Source organism: Canis lupus, chromosome 3 (genome assembly GCF_048164855.1).
Source record: "Canis lupus baileyi chromosome 3, mCanLup2.hap1, whole genome shotgun sequence".
Taxonomy (NCBI): Eukaryota; Metazoa; Chordata; class Mammalia; order Carnivora; family Canidae; genus Canis; species Canis lupus.
In genome coordinates this window covers 15,090,639-15,111,985 of record NC_132840.1, presented here as the reverse complement: position 1 = coordinate 15,111,985, position 21,347 = coordinate 15,090,639, and the positions used below count along the sequence as shown (strand labels likewise).

The 21,347-nt window shown below is 43.0% G+C and overlaps 1 protein-coding gene across 1 annotated transcript in view; it reads left to right on the top strand.

Annotated features, from left to right (window-relative positions):
- ADAMTS18 (ADAM metallopeptidase with thrombospondin type 1 motif 18) overlaps positions 1–21,347 on the top strand; it is a 74,944-nt gene that overhangs the window by 22,796 nt on the left and 30,801 nt on the right. The window contains exons 9-13 of the mRNA XM_072818942.1: positions 796–944; positions 7,078–7,250; positions 11,096–11,226; positions 11,967–12,090; positions 12,842–13,086. Of these exons, the coding sequence (XP_072675043.1) occupies positions 796–944; positions 7,078–7,250; positions 11,096–11,226; positions 11,967–12,090; positions 12,842–13,086 (822 nt within the window). The remainder of the gene's footprint in view (positions 1–795; positions 945–7,077; positions 7,251–11,095; positions 11,227–11,966; positions 12,091–12,841; positions 13,087–21,347) is intronic.

Below are 21,347 nucleotides of genomic sequence, written 5' to 3'. Positions count from 1 at the left end.
CCCACTGCAGAGGCTCTTAGGAGAGTGTGCAGTTACACCAAGCCATGCAGAACTCGCTCATAATAAAGCACCGCAGGAATAAAACCACTGGCGGGGCGAAGGCGAGCCCCAGGGACAGAGACGGCCGCGGAGCCTGGGACGGATCGCAAAGGAAACAAACGGAGGTTGGCGCAGCCCCGGCTTGGTGGGCGCCTTGGCAGAGGCAAGGCCCGGGCTCCAGGTCACCAGAGGCCTGGGGTTAGGGACCTTTCCTGCAGACCGAAGGTCAAAGGGCGCTTTCTGCAAGCACAGTTCTCGGGCGGGAGCTGTCGGGTTTGGCGAGAAGCGCTGCGCAGGGGCCGTTGGGACGAGCAGGAGTGTCCGCACGAGGAGGTCGTCAGCCTGACGACTTCTGTGTCCGTACCTCGTGCGACAGCTGGTCCTCCTGAAGCGAATGAGCGACCCAGGCTGTCCCTGAAGCGGCTTCGCTCGTGGGGCTCGGGGAGGCTCAGGTGCCGGCGGCCCCACGGGCGCCCTGGGCGTGGGGTGGAACGTTCTCTGAACCTTTGGCCTCGGCAGCTCACGAAGCGCGTGAGCCGTGCCTGCGGGTGACACACGGCCCTTCCCTGGGTGCCAGCTCTTCGCCCCGCTCGCAGGAAACGTGGGGGGCCGGGGCCGGGAGGCGCGGCGGGCGGGGGGTCACGGCCCCCCATTTGCCCACATACCTGTGTTTGCTGCCAATGGGCAGGTGTCTGCATCTCCTCGCCTTCCCCAGGTGGACTCTGACGGGAGACATGTCGCACGTTCTTTCCACAGTGGTGTCGGCAAGGCCAGTGTGTGAAGTTCGGGGAGCTCGGCCCCCGGCCCGTCCACGGCCAGTGGTCCGCCTGGGCCAAGTGGTCCGAGTGTTCGCGGACGTGCGGCGGCGGCGTCAAGTTCCAGGAGAGACACTGCAATAACCCCAAGTAAGGCCGCGCCACCCAGTCAGCATGCGGAGGCGACTGGTTCGATTTGCTTACATACTGCTTTTTACTGCAGTTTCTTTCCCTCCAGAAAGGAACCTCCAGAAAGGCTTTACTGTTTGCTATAAAGGCTGCATGCCCTGGGGGGTGCGGGGGTGCAGGGGTTTGGTGGTCAGAAACCTAAAAGCCACAAAGGAGTTAGTTGCTCTGTGTGTGAGTGAGTACGGTGATCAGGGGCTCCAGGGCTAGTCTGAGCTGCTTTCTCAACCTCAACTAGAGCCACCCAGTCACACAATCAGATGCCTGTGTTGTAGAGCAGAGGAGCTAGGCCAGTGGAATGTGTGTGTGTGTCTCAAACTGATGAACTGGAGAAAGTATGCTAATTTTTGCCTTGCAGGAATGTACATCAACACGTGTTGACAGATCTGCCTGACTTTTCAAGAGAAACCAGAAATCCAAAAAAACATGTGGGAAATTTCCCAACGGTTAAGACATTGACCGCAAATTCAATTTTCTTTGAACACAACACAGTGAGGACTAATGACAATGTCTACAGATTGAGATTGGCCTGTGGTCACCTGCAGGCACCCTCTGGCCCGGGGTAGCCCGGGATTCTGAACCGCCGTCTGTGTTCTTTGAAAACGAAGATGGTTTTATGTTCCTTTTATCTGCTCTAATTCCCACGTGCAACATGCATGAGATGTACACTTCCTGACTGGCACAGTGATGGAGACAGAGGCCAGGTTAGAGAGAGAGAGAGAGAGAGAGATTAGACTACAAAATCCTGGGTCTGCTGCCTATTAGCTGTGTGACTTTGGGAAGTTCACTTGAACTCTGAATTTGGTTTATGTGTGTAACAGAGATAATAATGTCTCCTGTAGATTTGGGGGGATTAGAAGTGGGAGGAGAGAGAGAGAGAGAGAGAGAGAGAGAGGCCTTACTGATGAAGCTGGACTTTGGAGAATGTGGTAGAGAGAGAAGAATGAGATGGGTCCTTGGAAAATAGGGATTTCACTTTACAGCACTGCTTGAGTGGTGGCGTGATGTGAGGGTCAAGAACATAGGCTCCCAATCCTGGAACCCTAGGTGTGCCTCCTGGCCCTGGCTCTCTCCAGCTATGTGGCCACAGACAACTTTCTCTCCCTTCCCTAGATGCCTCAGTGGTAAAAATGGGATGAGAAGAGTGCCCGTGTCAACTGAGTTAATATTTACAAAGCGCCTGGCGTGTTATAAGCATCCCATAAATGTTTGGTAGGTTGTGAATTAAAATAAATAACGAAACTGGAGCAGATGGAAAATTTTAAAAAGACATGGCATTTCATCTGAGTCAGCAGCCTGAGCTGGATCAAGAGGCCAGTTTGTTCCAAAATAGAGGGTCAGAAGATACTTTGACCATGGTTTCCTAGATGCTCTTTGGGATATCAGGCTAATTGTATTTTTCAACTTTGGCACTATTGACATTTGAGACTGGAAATTTTTATTATGGGGTTTTCACAGTACATGGCAGGATGTTTAGCAGCAGCCCTGGCCTCTCCCCACTAGATGCCAGTAGGATGACGCTCTCTCCCTGACAGCCGTGTGATAGATAACCAAAAATGTCCCCTGGGACTATCAAATGTCCTGTAGAGGGTAAAGCCATCCCCAGTTGAAACTCATTGGTTTATTCAGATCCTATAACTAGGTGTGATGGTAGACAAGCTTGTGATGCATTTCCAGCTTATACCAGATTATTAAAACCACCCTCCTCATACTTTGCATGTAGCCCATATCTTGGATAGAATTCTTAAAATCATTATATTACTTTTCATTTTTTCAGCCTATTTTGTGGGTCTGGTTTTCATACATCACAACATTTTACAGCTCAGTATTTTCCCAAGAAAGAAATAGATTACCTAATTTAATAGCTCTGCTGGTAAAGTGTGTGAATGACACCCCTGAGATTTAAATTAAAACCTCTCATATCTGTGGGATTGAGAACTCTCATTATAATAGGGCATTGTTCATGGAAATATCATATTGTAATTTTAGAAATGCCTAATAAAAGAATCACTAATGTAGTTCCATTTGGTGCTGTTTTATCATTTTCAACAAGATTAAGGCTCCTCGGGATACTGTTTAATTATGCATCACAAATAAAACAAGTACATGAGCGGCTGTCCTAAGGCAATTGAATTAGTTGTTCTCTGTTCTTATTTCACTTTGTTGTAGTAAAACTGGTTCCCCCCCCACCCCCCGCTCCATTTTAAATTACTGATTCCTTTTTTTGCTTCAGTTTAAACATCGGGTCTGTTCACATCACTCCACCTAACCAGTTTCATTTTCTCATGTGAGAAGCAGTAGGAGCTTTGATTTCACATAATGATGATTTTCCCAGAACATATTTTGTTTCATAAAAATGAACTATTCCTGGCTGATTTGTAGACTCCTCCAACTTTTCAGCTTCAAAAGTGTTTAAAGGTTATCTGGTTCTGGAATAACCGGTACCACACACATGTGGCCCTTATTTTTCCCCATGTCTAAGGTGGACATTTTTGTTTATTTTTAGTGAGAGCATGCGTGCAAGTGGGGGCGGGGGCAGGTGGAGAGGGAGAGAATCTCAAGCAGGCTCCGTGCTCAGCATGGAGCCAGGGCGGGGCCTGATCTCGCAACCCTGAGGTCATGATCTGAACCGAAACCAAGAGTTGGACACTTTACCAACTGAGCCAACCAGGCGCCCTTGAGGTACAGATTTTTTAATGGATTAGAAGCTCTGTTTTCTACTGAGCTGTACTGTGCTTCAGGAACCTCATAACATTTTCCCAGGCCTTTGCTCCCAATCTACCTAGAACAGATGCATGAGTTGCAACCTGTTATTTAATCCAGTTACTTGACAAATGAGTAACCAGGGGAGGCGGAGGGTCCCAGAGTGGCAATCTTTGCCCGGGTCACCAAGCTGGTAGTAGTAGAGTCAGACCAAGAGCCCACAGTTTTAATCCTCTGACATTCTTTCCGGTTCCCTGGCTATTCAATTATTACACTCTAAAAGAGCCTAGTGGAATTTCTGTAAAGTCTGTTCAAAAAAATTAATCGCAAAAATTGAAGTAGCGAATATCAAACATGCAAAGGCATTCTAGAACTTTCCTAAAATGCAGGTCAATTTGAGAAAAAAATAATATGCCACTACAGTCATAGCTCTGGAATGATAATTGAATCAAATCTCTGGCCCATTCTTCCACCAGTAATTTCCAGGCTCAGTTGATTATCAAAATCACCAAATGTTCTTTAAAAAAACACTGATTTTTCTCTGTCTTCCTATCATATATTCATATTGTGAAAGTCTGGAGGGACCCAGGAGTGAGTGATCTGTCTGTGTGGGTGTGTATCTTTTTTTAACAGAGCTCCTCCACTGATTCTATTGATTAGTCAACCAATAGTATAACTATTTGTAGCCAGGACATGATAAATTATGCAGAAGTAAAAATGAACATACTTTATAATGGTCTAATAGAAGGACAAAATCATGTTCCCAGACATTTGTTTTCTGACTGTTCATATTTTGGTTTTTAATCTTATTACACCAAGTAATATCATGGTAGGATTTTCTGTTAGTTTATCCTAACACTCCTGTTTACAGCTGCAGAAAAATGTACCTGCTTTGGAGCATTTGATGAAAAAGTACAAATTCTTGCCAGTTGTTAAAGCAGAAAACATTTTAAAATAGTTATGATTGATTTGTGCTAACTCTGCCTCAGACTCAGCCCTAAATTCTTTTTTTTTAACATTGTATCCCATTTATTTTTACAACCTTTTTTATCATTTTATTTAAATTTTTTCATGATGGTAAGTGTAGTCTTTAATCCCCACCCTCTATTCCCCCAACCCCCCAAACACCTCCCCTCTGGTGACCATCAGTTTGTTCTCTAGAGTTAAGAGTCTTTCTTGGTTTGTCTCTCTCTCTTTCCCCCTATGATCATTTGTTTTGTTTCTTAAATTCCAAATGTGAGTGAGATCACACGGTATTTTTTTTCTCTGACTTACTCCTTTCGCTTAGCATAATACTCTCTAGCTCCATCCATGTTGTTGCAAATGGCAAGATTTCATTCTTTTTTATGGCTGAGTAATATTCTATGGTATATACATACCACCTCTTCTTTCCATTCATCTACCAATGGCAACTTGGGCTGCTTCCGTACTTTATCAGCCCTAAATTTTTTTACGACACTTATCTCAGTTAACCATCCCAGCTGCCCCCATTTTACAGATCAGGAGGTGGAATGAAATTGCCTAAAGATAAGCTGGGAAGAGACAGAGAATATTTAAATCTAGATCTGCCTCATTATAAAAGACCAACCCCCTAACCGTTGTGCATGACTGTCTTCTCTTCAGCGCCCGGCCCCTGCTCCCTAACTCAGCTAAATGCAGGCAGAGTGAGTAGGGTAGGGATCCTGGGGGAGTCAAAGGCGGGGGGCTTAGCTGTGCACTGTCTCTTGCTGGCTCTGTGATCTTCATTCAGCAAATTTCATGAGCCTCCTTCATTTCATTCGCCTCATCTACAAACTGAAGGGGTGCTATTGAAGTTTCAAGATCTTTTCCATGTTATGGTTTCTGAGTTGAAGAAGTAACATGTGGTCCTTGCTTTATTGAATCTGAGTTGTCTAAATGAAGGTTATTTGTAAACTCTCAGATGGAATGTCTTAAACTAAGAAAGTTTTAACTATGCCTTGTGAAGATGACCAGGAATAGTAAGGCTATCAGATGGCACTTTAAGGTTTCTCTAAGTGCTTTTAAGATAATGATTTAAGAAGTCTTCAGGGATTTGATCTCGCACAATGGCTGCTGAATGTTTAAGTAGTTGCTCCAAAGTGTTTTGAAATAGCAAAAAAATCTCTTTCTGGCAGCATGACACTTCCCGTTTCTGTTGAATCCATCTTAGCATGCAGTTGCACGAGGATTTGATAAAATATGCTGAAGCAAATCCAGGGGTGTTTTATAGCATTCTTGTGCTTCCTAAAGAGACAAGGAATTTTAATCACATAAATTTATTAACCTCGAGCGTTCTTTCATGTTACATGTTTGCATTGAGCTTTTGTATGAGATGATCCATAGTTGGGTTTTAACCTTTGAAGAAAAATACAAAAAAGTGGGAATGAGAAAGAAAACAATTGCTCTGTGCCTGGAAGAAGCTGGATAAGCTGTTATTGGTAATTTTCAGTTTGGTTTATGCTCCTTTTTTTTTTTCCTTATATTGCTTTCTGGTTTTTGCAGTCTACCTACCAAGAGCTTAAAGAGCCTGCCATTAGATCATAATTATTTATGTTCTAATGGGATTCCCTACTCTGGAAATCCATTTCCCATTGTGCTTGGCAGGAGAGGAGTAGGCCACCTACAACGTTAAAGAGTGATTATGCAGATGAAAACAGGGGAATTTTTGTTCACAGTTTAGGATCAACTAGAATAAAACATACACTAGTCAGACAATAATCAGAACATCAGCTCAGTGATTGACACAGCTGAGTTGGAGAACATGGCAAATGGGGCTTTCTGCCCTTCTTTTCAGTGTCCTGATCTTCTCCACAGCATCAGGTGGGTAGCCTGCTGTAGGAAGCTGGGTGTGTTTAGAAATGGGGGGAAAGCTGGGGAATAGGTTGGGTCCACATTTGAAGAGCTTTGATGCCAGTGTGAGTGTATGTGTGTGTGTGTGTGTGTGGGGTGTTCATGCGTGTAGCACACAGACACACATGTGCGTTAGAACATTTAGGTGCATTTACCAATTTCCCTAATACAGGGATGAGGGCCAAGAATATGGTTTCATCATTCTTTAAAGAAATTGCCAGAATATAAAACTGGGATTAGAGATGACAAGTAAGTTTTACCTAATATGGCATTTCCAGTTGCTGAGCAGTGGTAGTGCCTACCCAAGGACTATGTTGAGAAAAGAAAGAAAAAACAAGCCCCTGGTTGATGGGTCATGCCTGCCATGGATACAAGGAGGGACGTGGCATGTTGTATACCACATTATTTCCATCTTGTGATAGACTGTATACACTGCATACTTTGTGACAATATTCATCTTGATTGTTGCTCCTCGTATTACTGCTTGTCACTAATCATAAGCCCTTTGTTTGCTGGCACTAAAGTTCTTTAATTTTATTTTCAGGCCTCAATATGGTGGCAAGTTCTGTCCAGGTTCTAGCCGTATATATCAGCTGTGCAATGTTAACCCTTGTAATGAAAATAGCTTGGATTTCCGAGCCCAGCAGTGTGCAGAATATAACAGCAAACCTTTCCGTGGATGGTTCTACCAGTGGAAGCCCTATACAAAAGTGGAAGGTAATTTGGTCTCTATAAGCCTCCAAGAAATATGAGTCTATGTGCCCAGTAATGGGAACAAACACACAGGAGAAAATGCTGCCTACATAAAAGAATTTAGATGTTGACGTCATCCCCTAGACCTGTCCTGCCCCAGTTTTTCATTCACATCCATAGATTTTGTTTACTTTTCCATACTTTTTTTGTCCACAAGACACCCCTTGTCCCCCACATCTGTAAGCCAAAGGGTTCATGTGTTTGGAATGTACTTATGTTTCCAAACTTACCTTTGACATTTCAGCAATTAAATCTCCCAGGGATGTTAATTGAAATTGGTATGCATTGTCCAGACCAAGAACTCGTGAAACCATATATGCCCCATAGAGACGCCATATTCAGCAATTGACATGTTAGATGATTGCGCACATGGGAAGGCCTATTTGCAGGGTATTACACACACACACACACACACACACACACACAGAGCCATGTATTTCAAAATGTCTCTATACTGGCTTCTTAGTACTTACTATTACTTAAAGTTATAGCCTGTATTTTACTTTTTAAATTGAATTGTGACCTTACTGAAGTCTCAAAACATTTATTTTACTTACAATGTACAAATTTAATTCACTTTCTATTACCTCCTCAGACTAAGCTGTCACGGTGGGGTTGTTTGCCTTTTTTTTTTTAATTTTTATTTATTTATGATAGTCACAGAGAGAGAGAGAGATTGAGAGAGAGAGGCAGAGACATAGGCAGAGGGAAAAGCAGGCTCCATGCACCGGGAGCCCGACGTGGGATTCGATCCTGGGTCTCCAGGATCGCGCCCTGGGCCAAAGGCAGGCGCCAAACCACTGTGCCACCCAGGGATCCCTGTTTGCCTTTTATTATTTCCATTCCCTTGCTTAATCAAACCACAGCCATCCTCCCTTGGGAAAGGGTAGCTCTGAACCCCAAGGGCACACATGTAGAATGGGAAGACACTGAATTTAGTGACAGTTCATGGAAATAAGACTGAGCTGTGCTGTGCAAAAGCTCCAAATGAACCTGTGTTATCAGTTACCATAGAGAAGTTACCAGAGTTAGAGACAACACACAACAAGTAACAAGGGAAATGATAGTGCTGCTTTGCCCAGTCATTCATTGCAGGAACACTGTATGGTGCTGGGTCATGACTTGTCCAAAAGCACAGAGGGAGACAGGCATAGAAATTCTGCAATCTATGTCTTAGGAAGAAGCAATGAGCAATCAATCTATAAATGTCTACTTATATGTGTTTCTTTGTGTGTGTGTGTTTCTTTTTTTACATAGACACTCAGCACTTTATTATTTGCAGTGTTTCAAATTGCACTAAGAGGTAATATATACGATGTTTACTAATGAATTTTTAACAGTTTTTTAAAAGTAATACACAATGGTACACCTCTTTCTTGCTTTATGGAACAAATGTGTTCTTGCAAAGACAACTTGTCTAAGGGCCTTTTGGACTTCAGTGATAAAGCTGGGAATATATTCATTAAAAAAAAATTCTCCAGTAGAATCATTTGGAAACTTACCAAGGAAAAGAGAAAAGAAACCAGTTACCTACAAAAATTCAGTGATAGTAACTAGAAAAGGATTTAGATTTATTTGAAATCACTCCAGAAGACAAGATTAATTCAAGGGCTATGAACTTCTAGCCATAGCACCTCCTCAGGGAGGCCTCCCTTGCCAGCCTGCCCAGAATATCCTTCCTTCATGTCATGCTCTGAATCCTTAACCTGCTTCATTCTTCAGAGCTCTTATCCACGCATGACTTTATATCATATAGTCACCTATTCATTATCTTTCTCCCCCTAAGGCTTTATGTTCCATGGGATGAAGCCTTTGTCCATGTTGAGCATGCTTGGACCTCCAGCATCTGAGAACAGCACTTGACACATATTTATAATTTTCAGACTGAATGGGTGAATAAGTATCAACTGTCCATAATGGACTTTTATGAGTTGTCCACTCCCCATCACTGGAAGCATTCTATGAGGAACTGAGCAGTTATCTAGGAAGGGCACTGCACAGCAGGTTCCCATGGACAATTAGAATACCTGCAGGTGCTTTCAAGTCCAGCATTTGAAGGTTTATTTTCTCTTGGTCGAATACTCCCGTAATCCCATGTTTCTTATGTATGGCTCTTTCCCCCAGATCCTATCATCCTTCCTTTTTCACTTCCCCTTCTGTCTTCTTGGATATTCCTTGGTCTTTCTCAGATTACAGATTTCATTCAAATACAGTGTCTACGGAATATGTTTTGTTATCACCCTTAAAATAGGTTCTGTGTGGAGTACCTAAGGAGAAAGTGAAGCAAATAAATACTGTAACTGGTAAAATGTCTTTTGGTTTCACAAGTTTTTCACTAATTTAACTGCAGACTTACTAAGTAGAGAGCATGCCACTTTATTGATTAGCTCAACAAGTGTTTACTGAGCCTTTAGTGCGTGGAGCCATTCTGCTAGATATGGAGGGAACTACAATGAGTAAATCAGAGACCTGGCCTGGGGAGCTCACGTCCTAGCACAAGAGACAGACAGATTAAGGCCTTTTGTCTCTCCCTCTTCTTCTGATATGTACCTGGAATCAGCAAATACAGACCTTCATGATTTTAAGGTCTAATGATCTTCATGCAGTTTGAGATGAACAAGAGAAGACTCTTGTATAAATGTAGACAGTCTTTGTCTTACAGCAGTGAGATTTTTTTTTTCCCTTCTGTGTTTCCAACAGACTAGTTAAGAACCTTGCTCAGGAGCCTTTTTAGAACTTGTTAATTCCCGGATGTGATGGAGAAAAGAAAGGGTATAGCTATGTCTTCCATAATCTACTATGCAAAAATTAGGAGGTGTTAGAAAAGCTGTGAAAAGAAATTTCTAGGTAAAGGAGAAACTTTCAATCCATTGACACATCTGCATATTGGGATTATAATCTAACTTCTTTCACATTTAAGTTTTGACTCTGTCTTCTATCGAGAGGTTTCATGAAGCACAGCAATTTGCAAACTGTTTACACGTTTGTTGTACAACTGTTGTCAGGGCTTTTGCACGGTGTCGCCCACGCACGGTCTCCCATGAGAAATGTCATCTGGAGCTGCTGGCCAAGAAGAATGCTCTGTATTTGGGAAATTGGCATAACTCCTTTCTGATAACAAGAGCTCTATAGAAATGCAGTATTTTTTTCCTTTTGCCTATGATACCCGAAACTTCTCAGGGACTTTATGGTCAATAAGTTACATTTTTTTAGCCTTTAGCTTTATTTTTTTTCTCTTCCTTTTCATGACATGAGTATTCTCTATATGTTTTATAAACATGAGCCATATGCCCCCCTTTCTTCTCCAAAGTGCCTAGAATTTTTTTCTCTTAACTGCAAAAAGATCTAAAGTGATCCATGTCTTAAATCATTGTCACCAATCCATGGCCTTGGTGCCAAATCTGACCAGTTTTTTGTTTGTTTTTGTAAAGTTTTATTGGAACACAGAAGCACTCCTTCATCTATATATTGTCAATAGTAGGCCATAAGTCCTGTAAAGCCTAAAATATTTGCTAACCAAGGAGAGTAGCTATATAACCCACCAATCTTATGTATTGAGGCTATTACTGAGGATTAGAAAAATAAAATTTTTGCATGTTAAAACAGTTTTATATGAATTGCAAATGCGATTCCTATTTTTAAAAGCACATATATGCATTCATGCATGCACACCCACATACAAAACTGCAACATTTCCCATTTTAGACATGACAGCTTTCTAAATAAATTTAGTTCAACCTTTTGGACATCGTGTCATTTTCCTGTTATTTCCTCCTGATCACGTGCTATCTTGGTCTCTTTGCTTCTAGAGGCAGATCGATGTAAACTGTACTGCAAGGCTGAGAACTTTGAATTTTTTTTTGCAATGTCCGGCAAAGTGAAAGACGGAACTCCTTGCTCCCCAAACAAACACGATGTTTGTATTGATGGGATATGTGAAGTAAGAAAACATTTCTGCTTTGGGATGTGTGGTCACACTCGGGTTTCCTCAGGTCAAATGTGTACCATGAGAAATGGTACGAGAGATTCTGTGTCTGGAGAAAAGGCGGTGTAGGGGAAAAGGCCAGTGTTTGCAAATTGCATGTGCACACTGTCCACCATCCCCTCTGATTTTCTGCAAGGCCCTGTCTGATAGTCTTAGTTCCTCTTCACCCATCTCCACATGTATGCAATGGAGAGGATGATGTCTCTACTATGTGCACTAGTTGCAAAAATCAAATAAGAATGTGAAGAGTAGTGGTAAACTTCTGCATGTTTGCTAAGGATGTTCACTCTGTGGTCAGAGCCTCACAGTTGTGTTTTGAAATAGTCCTATTTACCGCCAATTAGTATTCATTTTAATTCCATGTGAGCTCTCATAGGGGGCAGGGGGCATCGGAGGCTCCCCATTTTTATATTTCAGCCATAGAGCTGGCCCAAATAAGCTCACCTGCCATTAGTAGAAGCAGTTTTCCAGACAAAGACAGCAAGCTTTAGACGAGGTCTGTAACTTCCCTAGTCTTGCATCTGCTAAAGGCAGAGCAGGGATTTGAACCCTGAGTCAAACTTGAGACTCTGCTTTTAACTCTAGCGCTGTACTATCTTCCTAATGTTCTGAAGACTAAAGCCCAGTTAGTTATTCTTTGCCACTGGCTTTTCTGATCTTTTTCACCTTATTATTTTTCTAAATTTTTGTCACAGCCAGTGGGATGTGATCATGAACTTGGCTCTAAAGCAGCTTTGGATGCGTGTGGTGTTTGCCAAGGGGACAATTCGACTTGCAAGTTTTATAAAGGCCTGTACCTGAACCAGCATAAAGCAAATGGTAAGAAATGCCTGCCCTTTCATTGCTCTGGCTTTGCTGCTGAGTGATTTTGAGTCAGTCAAGCTGGAGATGGCCGAGTGGGTTTCCAGGCTCACCTGACACACACAGGACAGTGGCTTTGTCACCTCGCAAGAACAAGGAAGGCTGGGCGATTTCTCAGTGTGACGAGTTCTGTCAACACCTACCGCTCTGAGACGTGTCACACAAACACCTTTCTACTTCACGGTTTGTCCCGTATCCCACACACCTTCATTAAACGAAGAACTGATTTTGAAATCCACCGTTTAGGACATGAATCACAGTTCATGCTCACAGTGTTAGGTGAATATCCGAAGCAAGTATCTAAAAGAATCCTGAGTAAAAGGAAACCTGGAGCCCTGTTTCATGACTATCACCATAGAGGTCCATGGTGCTGAGTTTCCTCCAAGTAGATTAAAGATAAAGAGCGTTCTTGAGTAGCGTGGCCTTGATTGTCCTGGGAAGGAGAAGAGTGTATCTCCTCTACACACACACACACACACACACACACGTGCTTGGGAAAGGAACACACCTTTTCTCTCTGGTGTTCCTTCCACTGGGAACATGAAACAATTGATCATTTGCACTTCATAGAGTAGGAATTAATGTCCATTGGTTATTCAACAACCCCCCACCCCCCAATAAACATGGACATCACCATGTCTCTGAGTCCTCAGCCCCGTTTCGCAGCGTACAACATGGTAAACAGCACCCTTCTCTCCTTCCTGTTTAGAATATTATCCAGTAGTCACCGTTCCAGCGGGGGCCCGAAGCATCGAGATCCAGGAGCTACAGCTCTCTTCCAGTTACCTTGCAGTCAGAACTCTGGGGAAGAAGTATTACCTCACAGGGGGCTGGAGCATCGACTGGCCTGGGGAGTTCCCCTTTGCTGGGACCGTGTTTGAATACCAGCGGGCCTTCAACCACCCAGAACGTCTGTATGCACCAGGACCCACCAACGAGACACTGGTCTTTGAGGTGAGCCCCTTCCATTTGTTGAGTGCTCGCTGCGTCTTGCTGTGTTTATAGCAATGGCCCCACTTTGAGCTAGCTTGAAGAACGCCTATCCTCTGATTCATCTTTGTCTCCTAATAAGCAAAATTGCAAAGTGCAAAGAGGAAGAGACAGCATCTACATTTGGGAGAAGAGGGCAGGAGTCCACTGGGTCTCCAAGAGAATGCCCTGATCTTTACATTTGGATGCCAGCCTCTCAGCATGGCACTTGACTGCCATGACACTAAGGGATGGAGTAGGACTGATTTTTAGATAATTCCATATAGTCTGCATCTGCTGTTGGGCTGGTCCACAGTGGCTCTTCACCACGTGGGTCACCTGGCCCAGGACATCGACTGATAAAGTAGAAAGAACACTTGCCTGAATGCCAAGAAAGTTTTAATCAGAGCAATCCACCTTACTTGTTCAGGTTGTTGTTTCCTTCGAAATGAGAAAAATGAACGGATAATAACCAGCCAGTGTATCTGCAGATGACTCTGCCAAACTATTATCATGCATTCATTTTCCTTGTTTGTAAAGTAGGGCCGATGTCTGCTTGTAGAGGTGGTTGATTTGCTTCAGGCTGCGTAGAAGCCACGCTGGCTACAACTTGCGGAGGGCTGAGATTACCAGACACTCAAGGCGGTCTTCCTGAATTTCAGTTTCTCACCTACAGAATTGGGATAGAAAGCCTACCTCACTGGCTTGCCAGAAAAATAAGCAATGAAATGGAGAGAAGCGTTCAGAGGCTGGCCTAACTCACAGCTAGGGGAAAAGCAGAACTGAACAGGACTCTGGATGTTTTCCATCTACAAGTGTTTAAGACAGCCTGGTTGGGGAGGGGCAGAGGAAGAGAGACAATCCCAAGCATTCTCCTCGCTCAGGGTGCAGCCTGATGTGGGGCTTGATAGCCATGACCCTGAGATCATGACCTGAGCTGAAATCAAGAGTCAGACACTTAACCCACTGAGCCACCCAGGCACCTCTCCATCCATAAGTAGGATGTCTATACTTAGTCCATGCTGCTCTCTTCTCAAATAAAGGAAACATTAGCTTAATTTAACTATTATTATTTAAGGCACTGCCTTTAAACATTTACTAAGAAAGATGAGTAGAAGAACATTGGAAAAAAAATGGTCACATGTCACTTTGGATTCTAAGTCAGACGTTGTCCACCTTGGGTGAATAAGATGACAGATTCCTAACTAAGCAACTTGAACAAGCTATCTGGTTAAGTTCCTTAACATCCATGTCCCTTAATGTCCACATTTGTAAAATGGGTGGTGGATGGCACCAGCTAAGTGTTCAGGTTATCCTAGGGAGAATTTAAGGCAAATTCAATGCTTGCAAAGTACTCGGTACCTAACGTATAACCATTCTTATCACTTTGCCTTCTGCACTTGCCCCGTATATATTTTTTAAAACCTTGGCAAAGGGCACTTGGGTGGCTCAGTGGGTTATGCATCCGACTCTTGATCTCAGCTCAGATCTTGGTCTCGGGGTCATAAGTTCAAGCCCCACATTGGGCTCCATGTGGGGCATGTGGAGCCTACTTAAACAAAAATAGAGATTTGGACATTTCCTAAGAGCAGGGAACTTCTAGCCCCAGTAGACATCTCAGTTTGCAACCTTAGTTCTAGATGGTGACCATGGTTTAAATTCATTTACATTCCTATTGTCTCGTCACTTGAGGTATTAGGTCCCGTCACCTCTGTCTGTGTGGTGGGAGGTCACTCAGATATCTCACATCACTTACTCAGAGAGAAGCTGTAGGTAGGAAAGATTCTCCCAACTGTCTCAACTCTTTCATTTCAGAGATGAGAGCAGGGACTACAAATTGAATTGAACTAAAGGAGCGCCTGGGGGCTCAGTCAGTTAAGTGTCTGCTTTTGGCTCAGGTCATGATTCCAGGGTCCTGGGATCGAGCCCTGAGCTGGGCTCCCTGCTCAGCGGGGAGTTTGCTTCTCCCTCTCCCCCACCCCTCTGCTCATTCTCTCTCTCTCCCTCTCAAATACATAAAAGCATTAAAAGAGAGCAACTGGACTAAGGGTGATTGGGAGCTCCATGGATCCAGCCCCTGAAATTACTTCATTAAACCTAACGCACAGGAATGGAATTCTGATTCAAGATTTCTGGATATTTTTCAAACTTTTTTTTTTCAGATGTTCTATTTCTTTTCTATGAAGCATCTGAGCAGGAAACATCTTTTCCTTCTCTTTAGGAATGTCATATTTTCTTTCAAGGGGTATATTTAGCTTGCAAGGTATCCGTTTTAGAGCAACAACGCTTCATTAGTTCTGCCAAGAGGTCTTTGATCCATCTCTGAGCAAATGTACACAAACTGAGTTCTGTGGCTGCCGAACAACCTAAGTCAGGAAGTGGGGCTAGGTGCCTCTCGTGGCTTGTGCCACGGGCAGTCAGAGCAAAGTGCAAATCATTCCCGGGGAGAAATAGGTTTTCTACTACTTCATGACAAGCAATCTCTTTTTGTTGTTTCTCGCTCTGGTTTTGGTCATAAACACAAAGTTTTTCTAGTAGATTTTCACAATGCTGTCTGTAATTTCAGGTTTGCCATTAAACATATATTATCTGCAGGAAAACCACAACAAAAAGACAAGAAATGATGGAAAGAGCAGAGCAGAATAACAGAGTTCTCTCTTACTTTCATCTTGAGGACCTGAAATACCCCCTGGCATTGCGTTGATCGAATTAACCAGATAATTGACACATTGTCACTGAACATTATACCAGCCTGGAGCTAAGAATTTTTCTTTATGCTTTGCTTAATTTAAACATAAATCCTTATCTCATTCATCCATATTTTGTAGCCCTGACTGACACTAAATCTTTAGAGTGCTCACCAGGTCCTAAATTTTTCCTGATGGAGCTATTTTTAAGAAATGGTGTAAGAGAATGGTCTAGTTTCATTCTTCTGCATGTGGATGTCCAATTTTCCCAGCACCATTTATTGAAGAGACTGTCTTTCTTCCAATGGATAGTCTTTCCTCCTTTATCGAATATTAGTTGAAATGGAAGGAGGACCTCAGTTAGTGATGGAGTTCTCCAAAATTGGCCAGGTCCACCATCTGTCTCCTTGCAAATACAGACACCTCCTTGAAAATAGGTCAAAATTTAAGGAGAACTATTTGGCTAAATCCAAATAAAATTATAAAAACATAAAGTCTTCCCTGGGTTCAACCGGATATGTATTTTTTTAACAGTTTCTTACTACTATATGACTAAAATAAGAACTGTAATAATATCTACTAATACAAGGTCATAGTTTTGCCACAATGGATTAAGGTCACATTTGCTTAAATGTTGTACAGAATTGTACTTTATGGACTCTTTCTACCTACAGGTTGAATGAAAGCTTAAATTAACATCTTAGGAATGTGACCTGTCTGAAAACAATCTAGAGGGAGACTTGTATGATTAGTTGGACATGCCTTGCTTGTATTTTTAAAGGAGTTACAGTTTCATTCAAAAGTTGCAACCATGTTAGGAGATAAAAAAAAGAAAAAAGAAAAATCAAATCTAGTAACCTAGCATTATGTCTGTTTTATCTTTTAAAAGAATTTGGGTTAATGACTTTAATATATAAATTGTACTTTATTGCTCTGAGGAGGACGTCATCAAATTCCTGCTCAGTTTTTATCACATGTTCATACCTTTCCAACATCGGTAGAACAGGGTGATTTTTAAAACTTAAAATCACAATAAGCAATAATGTACATTTTCTAAAATGAAACTATATATCAGTATCCAAGTAATCCATGGCTATATTCTTTAAAGGAAGTTAAATAAAGTTCACGTGCCTTTCCATACAACTATGGATTGAACCAAAATGAATACTTTGGGAGCCAAAAATATGTTCACTCCAATATAAAAATGTTGAATGTGTTTTAATAGCCCTGTGGGATGCTGGAATCAAAGTGTGGGAACCTACCAAAGTGAAAAATGCTATTCCATCCACAGAAAGTATAAGTCTGTGAAAGAAAGCACTTTCTCTCTTGGCCTCTTAAAATTTCTGAATGTTCGCTAAGTTCTTATTATAGTGTAAAATTCAGCAGAAGGGTATGTTTGTCAAAACACATGGGGATGGCATTGGGGAGATAATGTTTCTCTCCTTCATATGTATTAATCAGATCCTCCCAATATCTTAGCTAGGTCCCATCTTCAACCACCGTGGTATGTTTTGATCTAGATAGCTACTTTCAAAGCAGTTTTCCCCGTTCACTTCCATGTCTGGTAAAAATAAAATTAAACAAACGTTCATTGGGCACCGAATTTTTTGCCCAGTTGTGTATGAGGCATTGGAGATGCACAAGTGGGTAAGACATAAATCATGTTGCCAAAACATTATAGTCTGTAAAGAGTGAATTTTATATGTGAATCCCATTCTTGTTAGAAGCAACATAGATTAGAACAAGGAACATCTATACAAATGGTTGGCTCTGCTATTCCCTATGTCACTTTGCATGAGTCACTTAAAATCTCTGGGTCCCAATCTTCTCATTTGAGGCTAAACTAATGTCTTCCACTCTATCCTACGGCAGCACCCTGAGGTGCTTTTATAGCATCCCAAACCCCATAATTGCAGAAAGAGGACGTACTCATCTTTGTAGCCTCCAAAATTTATTGAATCATTACGTTGTACATCTGAAACAAATATAACCCTGTGTGTCAACTACTCAAGTAATAATAGTATTAATAAAGCAAATGAAAGGAGAGCTTCTGACCAAAGTCAGGAGTGACAAGCCGAGAGGCCAGCCTTCTCCTTTTCACATCCCAGCCCTTCAGTCCCAAACCACGGTCATAATCCAAAGTCCTCTGAAGAGGTCTGAACTTCCGTGATACACATTTTAAAAACCACTGGATTGCATCATCTCTTAGGACTAGTTCTCAAAGTATATGGTTGAAAGTTCAGTAGAGTGAATAGCATTTAAAGGAATGAAATTTGAGCTCCTAAATTGCATTTGAGGAATCAATATGCTTCCTAAAATCCTTGCCTTTCCCAAAGTGAATAATTTGCACATAAGAAGTTGCTGACCAGTTTGTTCAGAGCAGATTTAGTTTAATTTGGGAGAGTAGCAACTTGCCCTCCCAGGGTGGTAGATTTTATCAGATCTTTTCACTCCCCCCGCCCCCCTCCCCCCCCCCCCCCCCCCCCCCCGGTGTAGCCTAGTGCAAGGCAAGGGTAATGCAATCCTGGGAATAATTGACTGCTGTCAGTTAACTTGTGGCCTGACACCAAAAAGAAGTGCCTTCTGCGTCTGGTTCTTTTTACATGTCAAAACCTTATAGAATGTCTTTATAGGGAAGCTCAGTTTAAACTAAATGGAAAACAGACCTTCACTTCTATCACTGAGTCACCCAATTTAAAATGCAGTCTCTGTTACAAACATTCATTCTTCTTGGAACCTTGACTCTACATGTTTCAACATTTGCAACAGGTGGATGTCAATTTAAACAGAGCTGGCTGCATTGATTTCCTTGGTGGCCAAGGGAAATTCCTAAGAGTAATCAAGGATTTATATGATTGTCTTAGGCCTTAAATTTTTAAGGCATTATTTAAGTCCATCAATCAAGTTTTTATTTTGAAGTACATTTGTACATATACATGTAAATGACTTGAAGAAAAGGAGCTAATTTTCAGGACCCTGTATTACATTTCTGCATCACCCAGGGAAAAACTATTCATACACATACGTACCCCAGCAATAAAAAAAAAAAAATCAATATTGATTTGGCAATCATATGCTTTCTGAGATCACTACAGAGACAGTTATTATAAACTAGATAATTTCCACATATTTCTTCTATTCAACATATTCCCCACAACATAAATCTGGCATAAAATCTATAGAATTTATCATTGAACCAGTACGCTCATTAGTCATCAGAAGGATTGAAAAGTCAGCTTGTATGTTAAGTCTTTAGGATATTATGTATGGACCTCACCACCTGATGTATTTTTTATTGAGTTTGGGAACATGAGAGAAGCTAAATGTGTTACTTCTATACCCACGTAGCTAGATTGTGTGTGTGTGTGTGTGTGTGTGTGTGTGTGTGTGTGTTATGTAAGAATTTAGATTTTGAACTGGCAGAAATGTGAAAACTGATCATCAGAGTTGAAATTTACACATGCTTTCATCAAAAAATGGTCATTTAATCTGAAGTATACACAGGTATATGTTGGGCTTTTTGAGAATAGCTGAAAACTTAATATTTTTCCATGTTGAGGTTGAGATATAGGTAACGTAAGGTCATGCCCTTTGTACTTTGTTCAAGCACAGGGTAAAAGGCCTGTTTAACGTACAGTTTTAAGAGACCTTGACAAGAATTAAAAAAAAAAATCGGGGCACCTGGAGGGCTCCGTTGGTTAAGCGTCCAGCTCTTGGTTTTGGCTCAGGTCATGGCCTCAGGGTCGTGGGATCGGAGCCCTGAATCGGGGTCCGCTCAGCATGGAGTCTGCTTGAATTCTCTGTTTCCTTCTCCCTCTGCCCCTCCCCTCTGCACTCATTCTCTCTCTCTCTCTCCTCCCAAAACAAACAAATTAATCTTTTATAAACACGCAGAATTTATTTTTCATGATAAGGAATCTCCTTAGAGATGACACAGTTTTTAGAAGCAGCTGAAGGTGAGCTTTTTTGCTACTTGATAGTTGATGCATTCTCCCCTTGTCATCCTCTCCCCTCCCCCTTATTCCTCTCCTCCCTTCTGGCTCTTTCTTCCACTTCTTCTCTGTCTCTCTCATTTTCTCTTTCTCCATCCTTCTGTCTCTCTGTGTCTCTGTCTCTGACACCCCAAACAACTGACTCACACTCTGTGTCAAACCAGCATACCGTCAGAGGGAAGGTGAGGAAATTCATCACCGGTGTTTCATTGTAAAGTCACTTCATCTCTGGCTGATAAACAGGATTCAGGATGACAGGATACCACAGGTTGCCATTCAGAGACCGAAATATGATCCCCTATGTTTTTACAGCATTCATTCCTTTTTTTAAGACGTCTTCAAAAGAAAAGCTCTCTTTTATGTTGAGGACTTCCTCCTCCCTGTTAGGCAGCGTGGGAGTGTTTAACTCTTTGGAAGCCCTCCTGCATTTCACAGTGTCCTGCCCCCGACGGCAGGGCAGCAGCCTTGGCAATGCCAGTGCGTGAGAAGTCGCTTCGCCACAAGCCAGGGCAGAGAGAGACCTCTAAGGAAAACTGCAATAAACAGCTTGGTCCGCACTTGGGCCCAAGGAGATGATGGGGGCGGCGGGGAGCAGGCGGCGGGCGCACGATCAGGGACACGGTGGCCTGCGCCCGGCGAGCTCCCCCTCTGGCTCTTGCTGGGCCCTGGGGTCGCCGTGGGTCCAGATGCGCCCGGACCAGGGCGGGGGGGGTGGTGTACAGCCAAGTCACTGGACTGAGCGAGGACCCAAAACACAAGAGGCAAAGCAGTAATGGGGAAGTAATTCAGAACAGATGATGCGAACCTCAGACTCCAGAGGACGATTCAGAGGCGCTTTTTTGATGCCACATCATTCGTCTAGAGGCTGCCATTCGCTATTTGAAGCGTGGCCTCCGGTTAATTCATGGCAAATGCTTCCATGACGGCCGGAGCACACTATTTATTTCTGATCATTAGACTGGGAGGCAGGCCGGCGGGTGAGCGAGAAGTGGAGCCAGGCTCGCGTGTCCGCCCACACCTTTGAAGGCGCCTAATAGGTGCACGGCCCGTCCCCAGCGGAGTCCGTGCTGCCTCCTGTCGCACCAGAGGCCTGGTGACACCTGGTCGTGTTCTTCCAGCCTGGAAGCAATTGAGAAGACAAAGATCACTGGCGGAGCTGCGACATCACGGGGGCTTCCAGGAATCGCAGGGCCTTAGCAAAAGGTGACAGCACGCTGCCCAAGGCTGTCCCTTCCCTGAGCGTCGCCCGGCCTGTAACGTGCGGTGCGAGTCTCAGTTTATCCAGAAGGGCCAACCTACAAAGCGGGTCGGATCTCAGTCATCACGAGAGCAACTGGGTAAAACATCCAAACGAACACAGGAGAAGACGGACTGAGGGGATGAGAAGTCGTGGAGGCTCAACCCAGCCCTTGGCCCATTCGGGAAATACAGGTTCCAGGTGTGAGCCCAAAGCAGCAGGCACATGCTCCAGAGAGCCGCTGAATCCCTGGGAGACAGTCTTTCCAGCGGCTCGTACAGGGTTCAGAGCTTCTGTTTGATTTTTAAAAGAGATTTTATTTATTTATTC